Raw genomic sequence first — 9878 nt, forward strand, 5'->3', positions numbered from 1 at the left:
TGAAAATTGAGTGACGAACACAGTTTTTTATTTTAGTTAATTTGCTAAATAATTTGCTCATTATATATTGGGTGATGAACTTCTAAAATATTATAATGTATAGGAAGATTTTTAAGTGTACCATCATATTAGTGTATCAGTGATTTTTAATCGTTGATCTTAATTATATATATTATATATATTTTTTATAATTAAGATCAACGGTTAAAAATAACTGAAATACTGGTATAACGGTACACTTGAAAAATTTCTTAATGTATAATGTTCTTACAATATTTTTTAAGTTTTTTTTATCTAATTGGATTCATCAATTATATATTATTTTTGTCACTTATATATATATATATATATATATATATATATATATATATATCATTTTTTTCAACAATTTTAATTATTTACTATTATTAGTTTTAATAATAATATTAAAAATACATGATTATCATGATTCATGAAAAGATGGATGTTATTTTTTGTTAGAAACCAGTGACTGAGAGAGTAATCTAAAAAGTGTATTATTGAGTTTGTTGTCAAAGGTACAATATACAAGGGGTATTTATAGGTGCTAAATGAATCAAAGTAATAAAGACATAGAATCCTACAATTAATGTACAGATATACTATATAAATATAGACGATACTAATTGATCTAAATTGATTCTAATGATTCTCTAACATCCCCCCTCAAACTCAAGTGGGAGCTAAGGATACCAACTTGAGTTTGGATAACAAAGTCCGGAAACGAGTCGGGTGATGAGCTTTCGTGAAGATATCAGCAGTCTGATCTAGTGTTCCAACAGCAATGAGAAGAATAGCATCAATAAGGATACGTTGTCGAACAAAGTGACAATCAATCTCAATGTGTTTGGTGCGTTCATGAAACACATCATTATGGGCGATCTGAATAGCACTGCGATTATCACAAAAAATATCAGTAGGGGATGACTGAGGAGCACCCAAATCTTCGAGAAGCCAACGAACCGAGATAACTTCAGCAGTGGTGTCAGCGAGGGCACGGTACTCAACTTCTGTGCTTGAGCGAGCAGTGAACGTTTGCTTCTTAGCACGCCAAGAAATGAGAGCGTCGCCAAGAAACAAACAGTAACTAGTAGTAGAACGACGATCAGTGGGATCACCAGCCCAATCAGCATCGGAGTAAGCCTGAAGAGACAAAGAGGAATGGGCAGAAAAATAAAGACCATGAAATAGAGTGCCTTTAATGTAGCGAAGAATGCGTAGAACTGCCGCATAGTGAGTAGTACGAGGAGATGACAAGAACTGGCTAAGTACATGAACCGGATAGGCGATGTCTGGTCGGGTGACAGTCAAGTAGACGAGACCGCCAACTAACTGTCGATAGAGAGTCGGATTATCCAAAACAGTGCCATCCATAGGGGTAAATCGAACATTAGGCTCAAGAGGAGTAGACTCAGTGCGACTATCTGTAATCCCAGCGCGAGCAAGAAGATCTAAAACATACTTAGCCTGAGAGAGATAGATGCCATCATCGGTGGAGATGACCTCGAGACCAAGAAAATAGCTGAGAGAACCAAGATCTTTCATCTCAAAGGTACGGTGAAGTGAGGCCTTGAGATCAGAGATACCATCAACATCATCCCCAGTAATGATCATGTCATCAACATACAAAAGTAGAAGAACAACGCCACGGTTGCTTTTACGAATGAAGAGCGCATTCTCATGAGGGCTAGAAGTAAAACCAAGACTGCATATGGTAGTGCTGAACTTGTCAAACCATTCACGAGGAGCTTGCTTAAGTCCATAAAGTGCCTTGCGAAGAAGACAAACCTTATTAGAAGGACAAGGATATCTCGGAGGTGGTTTCATATAGACTTTATTTTTCAAATCCCCATTAAGAAATGCATTCTTCACATCCATCTGACTGAGAGACCATTTTTTAACCGCGGCAATGGCAAGAAGAGCTCTAACAGACGCAAGACGAGCGACAGGGGCAAAAGTCTCTTCATAATCAATACCATACTCTTGCGTACAACCTTGAGCAACCAAGTGGGCCTTATAACGGTCAATAGAGCCATCAGAGCGAGTCTTGATCTTGTATACCCATCTACTGCCCACAACTTCCTGATTAGAAGGAGGATCAACTAGATCCCAAGTGTGTGCTTTTTCAAGTGCCTGTAATTCTTCTTGCATTGCTTGTTGCCAATTTGGGTTTGAGGAGGCTTCTCTGAATGTCTTAGGTTCATGTTGATGAAGAATATTAGAAAAGCAATGGTAATCAAGATGAGGAGGTGGATTCCTTACCCTAGAAGAACGAGCGGGAGGAGGAGGCATGACGGTAGGAGCAGGATCATCGTCCGGTCTGGAATCATCGGGAGATGGAGAAGGCGGAAGAACAGGAGGCTGTGGAGGGTCACTTGAGATAGAATCTGTAGAATCATCACTAGGAAAAAGATCAACATTGGGGTTAGTAAACAAAGGTGACTGAGTAGTAGGAATCGACTCAAAGGATGAGAATCGAGAAAACATGTGGTGCTCCCAGAAGTCAACATGACGAGATATACGAATACGTTTAGAGAGAGGATCCCAACAACGATAACCCTTGTGTTCAGTGCCATAACCAAGAAAACAACACATATGAACCCAAGGTTCAATTTTACTATGTTCATGAGGCTGAAGAAGAACAAAACATACACAACCGAAAACTCGAAGAGAACTATAATCTGGGGAGGTATGATAAAGACGCTCAAAGGGAGTAACATTACCAAGAACAGAAGAAGGGAGTCTATTGATAACATGAACAGCAGTAAGAACAGTTTCACCCCAAGTACGCTCAGGACACGAAGAAGAAAGGAGCATTGCACGGACGGAGTCAAGAATGTGACGGTGTTTGCGTTCAGCTCTACCATTTTGTTGAGATGTACCAGGACAAGAAAACTCAGATAAAGTACCCTGTTCTGCAAGAAAGGCTAAGAGTTTGGAATCACGGTATTCCATAGCATTATCACGTCGGAAAACCTTAATGACCTTGGAAAACTGAGTTTTAATCATAGTAGCAAAGTTGATATAGATCTGAGATAACTCATGGCGATTAGTCATCAAATAAATCCAAGTAAAACGGGAATAATCATCAATGAAAACGATAAAGTATCGAGCTCCCCCATAGAGGGAGTGGGAGCGGGGCCCCAAACATCAGAGTGAATGAGATCAAAAGGAGAGCAAGCAAGAGATGAATTATTGTGAAAAGATAAAGCAGGTTGTTGGGCAGTTTGACAAGAAATGTAATCAAAAGATTCATTTAGAACCTGACCTAAAACACCCTGAGAGACAAGAGGACGCAGTTTTCCTTGGGAGGTGTGGGCAAGATGCTGATGCCATAAGTGGAGGGTAGAGGGAGAAAAAGCAGCACAGAGTTTTGGTACAGGAGGAATATGAAGATTCTCGAGTTCAAACAACCTTCCGACCTTACGTCCAGTCCCGATGATTTGTCCCGTCCGAGGATCCTGTACACGACAACCAGAAACAAAAAAAGTGACTTCAAAACCCAGATCAACAAGTTGACCAACAGAAATAAGATTGAAGTTTAATTTGGGAATATAATAAGTATCAGGAAGATTAAGAGTTGACTGGGATATAGAGCCCTTGTGTGTTGCGTGCAAGAGGGAGCCATTTGCAGTATTTACAGAAGGTCCATTTGTAGTGGTAGACATGGACGAGAAAATATTACGCAACAGAGACATGTGATTAAAACAACCCGAGTCAAAGTACCATTTAGAATTACCTGGAGAGGTGAAAAAAGCAGCAGGGGTATTACCAGAAACAGAGAAAAGATGCTGAAGAAGAGATGTAATATCAGAAAGAGAGACAGGAGACGAGTTGAGTGGACTAGGACGAGGCGGGCGAGTAGGACAGGCAGTAATTAAATGTCCCGAGAGCTTGCAGTAACGGCAGAACAGCTGTGAACAATGGTAGCTAAGATGACCTTTCTGGTGGCATGTGCGGCATTCAATAGAAGGACAGTCGGGGAAGAGGTGCCCAGAACGATTATAGTTTCGACAGAATTTACCTTTTCTGTCGGTGGCAGCAAAAACATCTGGCTTTTCCATGATAGCAGTCACAAAGATCAAAGAGAGGAGAGAAAACGGCAATTTCGGAGCAGAAAATGAGAAATCGGAGTGTAGAATCGGAAAGAGCTCACCAAAAAACCTTAGGGAGGGTCCCACTTGTCTGCCACGTCAGCGAGACAAGGACACGTGGCACCACCGGAGAGGAGCAAGAGAGACACGTGGCGATGGGACGCAGGTCAACGTTGGGTCGGGCCGAGTCGGACCGGGTCGCGCGTGGGTCAACCAAGGAGCTTCGTGCGACACGTGGTAGAGGGAGGAGCGTCCGATCAGCGCCGAGATCTAACGGCTGCTGAAGCTTCTGGAAGGAGAACGATGAAGGTGGACAGCGAGCTTCCGGCGGTGCGTGACGGCGCGTCCGGTGGTGGATGGCGGCGATCTTGGCGGCGTTGAAAAGCTGACGAAGAGGAGAACACGATGATGCCGGAGGTGACGAACCAAAGTGTCGAAAACAGATCGAAAAACGAGAGAGAAGAGGCACGGTCGGAGGAGAAAAACAAGAAGGGCTATGAACAAAAAATTCATGGAAAAAAATTTTAGGCTCTTGATACCATGTTAGAAACCAGATACTGAGAGAGTAATCTGAAAAGTGTATTATTGAGTGTGTTGTCAAAGATACAATATACAAGGGGTATTTATAGATGCTAAATGAATCAAAGTAATAAAGACATAGAATCCTATAATTAATGTACAGATATACTATATAAATATAGACGATACTAATTGATCTAAATTGATTCTAATGATTCTCTAACATTGTTAATTATTGAAACATTATATTTATTCTTGCACTATAATATTTAAGTTTGCTAAATATATGTATTAGGTGATGAATTATTTCAAACGTTAAAATTTATAATGTCCTTACAATTTTATTTAAATTTAACATTAATTTTTAAATTTTTTACATAAAATTAAATTATTTTAGTTCCGCACAATGCACAAATTTAAATCTCGTTTATTATATAAATCAATAATCACTTCATACTTTTTTTTTTCATATAATCCTATGTCTCACTCTTTTTCTCATCCATTTTTGCTCATATTTTGCACGATTATTTTTATAGTCAAATTTTTTTTCTTATTTTGCTAAAGAATTGACTCATTATGTATTAGAAGATGAATTTTCTAAAATAGTAAAATATATTTTATAATTTTTTTTATCTAATTGTATTCATTGGTTATATATTATCTTTATCACATATATATCACTTTTTTACCATTTCAATATTTTATCTTTAATATTATTTAGTTATGATAATAATGTTAAAAATACATGGTGTTGTAATTCATAAAAAAATAAAATTAAAAAATTGAATGTTATTTTGATATTTTCAGTTATTGAAAATTATATATGCATTTGCATTATTGTATCTAGTAGTGTTATTCTTATAATGAAATGGTTAATTCAATTTTTCACTATTTAAAAGATTGTCCAAAGTCCAAACATAAATATATGATCTAATGATAATGTATTTACTATTTACTTATAATTTATTGTCAAAATTCTTATGCTAAAACGATAGTTAGAATAATGTGAGTATTAAAAAGCTTATCTAAATGACTTTTTATTTCTTCTAATTAATAAGTTAATCCCTTTTGTTACAAATAACAAGAAATTTAAATATTTTGGTATTCTATTCTGAGTTAATTAGCTATATTTAACTGACCCTCATTTTTTTTACAGAATTAGGGGGGAGTATAAGTTCTTTGGCTCTTTGCTGTATAAAAAGTCCTACCTATCATAAGGATCTTAGAAAAGAAATAAAACTGAGGTGTGATTGGGGGAACAAAAGAAAACAACTAAAAAGAAGACAAATCGTCATATACATTAGCAATTAATGTCCCGATTCATTTTTAAATCTCACTAATATGATAGGTGACATCATTCAAGAATCAAGAAAACCAAGACCACTAATTGATTGGTAATAGAGACTAAAAAGGCTAAAGAACTATCATTCAAGAATCAAAGAGATTCAAGACCTGGTTTGCTTGGTAACAGACTAAAAAGGTGAACGAACAAAGATAGAGAAACTGTTACAGTTAAGTCTAGCATAAACTTAGCACATTTAACATTTACATTAACACTACCAAGAGATAGAAAACAACGCACTAAAGTGATCTATTTTGTTGTGTACAACACAGTTATCAGCGAATAAACAACCTAGCGTGACGTCCAAATATAGACCTGCCCTCCACTTGTAGCTCCTGCAAGCATTCCAACCTCATATGGGTGTGCATCGAATCTACATGGAATGGCAGACATATGTGCACTCTGGAAAGTAGTAACTATTTTCCTTTGGCTTGTTGAGAGAACATCAACTCCTCTTTTCATATTTCCGATGAATAAATATGAGTCATCCCACCCCCATATTGCTCTGTTACAACAAAATCAAGCTCATGAAACTAAAACCTTTTTTTTTTCCATTATTTCCACAGCAAAAATATGAAGTATCACAGTCGTTATAACTCACAATTACAACAGTAAGTCCCAATGCTTTGATGTGATAACTCATTTCGCAGTAAGATAAATTAGCTTTTGATGTTTCCTCAAAGACAATACCTGAAAGAAGAAAGCCATCTGCCAGTCTGGTTGTCATGATATACAGAAGCTGCATCCTCCAAGTCAGCGCCACTATATATTCCGATTGTGTTATCCGTGCTAATGCAATATAAGAGATAATAGTGATTCCACCAAATCAAAATCACATGCAAGTTAAAGCAGGTTTAAAAGGATTCAGAATGAAAAGAAAACCTAGCAAATAAGTTAACTTGCACAACAAAGGTTAGTGGATAACAAATTAAACAAGGCAAGTAAGCATATTTACACTACCTAGCTTCATTCTTACAGAACAATAATATGAAGAATTAAATAACATCCATACCTTGTTGTTGCCAGGCTACATCCAGAAGGAGAGAAGTAAGCAGACTGCACAGCTCTTTCGTGAGTCAAAGTCTTTAAAGCAGTCATTTTGTCACCATTGGCATATCTCAAATCCCAAGTGCAAGCAGTCCCATCAGAAGAACCAGTAGCTAGAACGTAAGGGCTTTCACATTTGAAATCTATTGTATTAATCCTACCTTCATGCAAAATCCAGCGAGATGAACATTTCCCCATCCTATTATCCCAAACAGTCAAACCGCCACGACCCTCGCCAAAATATAGGCAGTTAGCCTCATTTTTTGGTTGGTGGAGACTAAATATAGCCTCATCACTACTATATACCAAATCAAAGATTTCCTTCTCGGCATCCATAAGCCGAAGAAATCCATCATAACAACTTGTATAGATCTGCATTTACAATTTTTGGCCTTAGCTCAGACAATTTCAAAATTGACAATATAAAAACATACCTACAGTAGGTTGAAGACACAGAATGTTCAAACCAGAATTAAGTCAAGCTGTCAAGGTATAGACAGAGGGAATACCATAACCATATATTATATTTAGGCAATCAACCAAATTAAATTACTCAACAAGCTTAAGAAACTGATACTTCATAGTTCGATCCAATTTTGTAAAACTCATACTAGTTTTAGTTCTTTTTAAATTACGTTCTGAGGTTTTGAGAATTCACATGTACGGCATAATTAATACCTTGGACAAGCAATATGGCTGAACCAATATCTCAGAAATAGGTGCAGGATGAGGATGGTATAAATAAATCCGCCCTTTATCATCTCCAACATCCCAGAACCCAAGGTTCCCAAACTTGTTACCAGCCACAACCATCTTCACACTAGTGGAAGGGAAAAACCGCACTGCAGTTATCCTTCCAGGAACAATTCTTGCTATGTTATCGGAATTCAAATCCATAGACTCCAGCTTTAAGGAACCCCGAAGTTCATCCTTACCATCAAACTCTCCTTCTCGGGCTTCCTTCTTTGCCATGCCGACAATTGATTCGATGAATGACCGATCAGAATCGTCTTCCCCTTTATATGCATCACTCATAGGAAGAGGGCCCAATGTTTTGAAGGAAGGTTCGATTTTGGCGGGCGAACTGTGAAGCACGGGAAGTGAATCTAGAGTTTCTGCATCGAGCCCTTTGGAATCGGGCGGGATACCCCTGGTGCGGAGGGAGCGGCGGATGACGACTGTGGTTTCGGCTTTGGGCTTCTTCTCAGATTTGACACTGTACGACTTGGTCGTAACCCTAAGCGCAGTTCCATGAGTGAATCAGTGAGAAATAAGTAACAGAAAGTTAAAAAATAAACAAGAATGAAGCATTGAAGTGTGAGAAGGAGGAAAAAAGAAGCGCAGACCTCGGGCGCTTGGAGAGGAGGGAGGCGGCCTTGGAATGGAGCTTGAGGGCGGCCATCATCTCATCGTTGCGGCGAATGTTCTCGAGTCGCTGGCGTTCGTACTCGTTCATTTTCCGAGACGCCATAGAAGGGTGAAGAGAGGGAAAGTTAGGGATTTTGCTTTGGACTGATTGATTGAATGAATGGATTCGAGCGATATAGTGAGAGACTGAGAGGTGCATTTAATTTTTAGGGAAAACAAAACGGTGGTGTGTTTTTGGCGGCAACTCAAACTCGCGGGAAACTCGAGGCTTTTTCTTTTCGGTTTTTATTATTTGTCTTGCACTCTTGCCAAATAATATTTTGGAGGAGTTAAGCCCTATTTTACAGAAATTATTTTCTTTATGGGCTGCGTGTTGGTGTATTGGCGGGTTATTAGCTAAGAAGGGGAATTGCAGATGGGTGGAGCTCACCCTCAACATGCCGGGGCGTGGTGGCTGAAGGGGAGGGCGAGGTAGTAGCACGCCTGCAACACGTCGAGGGTGTGCTGACTCACCACGCAGGGGGCGTGGTACATGGAGGACCGTGAAGCACAGCAGAATTGACTGCGAAATTCCAATGCTGCTGGTGCACCACGCGGATGCAGGGGACAGCCCCCACCCCGGAAACCAACGCTAGTTTGAGACCTTGATATATATATGCATTGGTGAGCTTCTCCTCCATTCATGATGTATTTCTTCTCATCCTATTTAGCTGAAACCAAAATAAGAGAGAAGGAAAAAAGGAAGTGTGTGTTTGTGTTAGTCTGTAGGTACTAGTAAAGAAAGTGTAGTGAGTAGTAGTGAATAGCGGTGAGTTTAAAAAAAATTTATTAGTTCTAAGGATTAAAAAAAGTTGGTACGTAATTATTTGGCGCCTGAAGAACATATTATCAACTATTTGGATCATCCTATTTATGTAAGTGGATAAATTTTTTTTTTTGTATTTAAAGTTTATTTTATTTTTTATATGTTTCTATTTTTTTATGCATATATATTTTGTAATGAGAATATTATTGTGTAATTTATAAATATTTTAAGAATATAACAATAGTTTTTATAAAATAAACGTTAATAATAATAATAAGATGTATAATTTGTTATAATTTTTGTTATTATGAATATGTTGATGAATAAAAAAAATAGTTCGACTTTGTAAAAAATATATGAATATATGGTGCGTATGAGTAATTAAAAAAAGAAGTATATTATATTATAGTGTTATTAAAAATAATAATATATTATATTATATTGTTATTAAAATAGAATATTATATTATAATTAAAAAACTGAAAAAATAAATAATTTGATAAATAAAGATTATTAAATATAATAATACGTGATAGCACTTTTTAATTTTATTATGGAGGTGAGGATGGGGTACGACTCCGTTGTGGAGTTCAGGTGTGCTTTACATGCATGTAGTGTCAGTAGAAGAAAAATCGGACGGTGCAAGTGGGAGGAGATTTGTCGGACGGTCCGATTTGCTTCAACA

General features: G+C 37.6%; 1 protein-coding gene across 1 annotated transcript; it reads right to left on the minus strand.

Annotated features, from left to right (window-relative positions):
• Window positions 1-6038: 6038 nt before the first annotated feature.
• On the minus strand, window positions 6039-8701 carry DRS1 (DROUGHT SENSITIVE 1). Its single transcript, XM_016344410.3, has 5 exons — window positions 8367-8701; window positions 7699-8257; window positions 6986-7392; window positions 6664-6762; window positions 6039-6478 (listed from the first exon to the last, which is right to left on the minus strand). The coding sequence occupies exons 1-5, from the start codon at window positions 8585-8587 to the stop codon at window positions 6265-6267; spliced, it is 1500 nt and encodes a 499-aa protein (XP_016199896.1). The 5' UTR covers window positions 8588-8701; the 3' UTR covers window positions 6039-6264.
• Between the last annotated feature and the right edge of the window lie 1177 nt (window positions 8702-9878).

Source organism: Arachis ipaensis, chromosome B1 (assembly GCF_059453495.1).
Source record: "Arachis ipaensis isolate K30076 ecotype BB chromosome B1, ASM5945349v1, whole genome shotgun sequence".
NCBI lineage: Eukaryota > Viridiplantae > Streptophyta > Magnoliopsida > Fabales > Fabaceae > Arachis > Arachis ipaensis.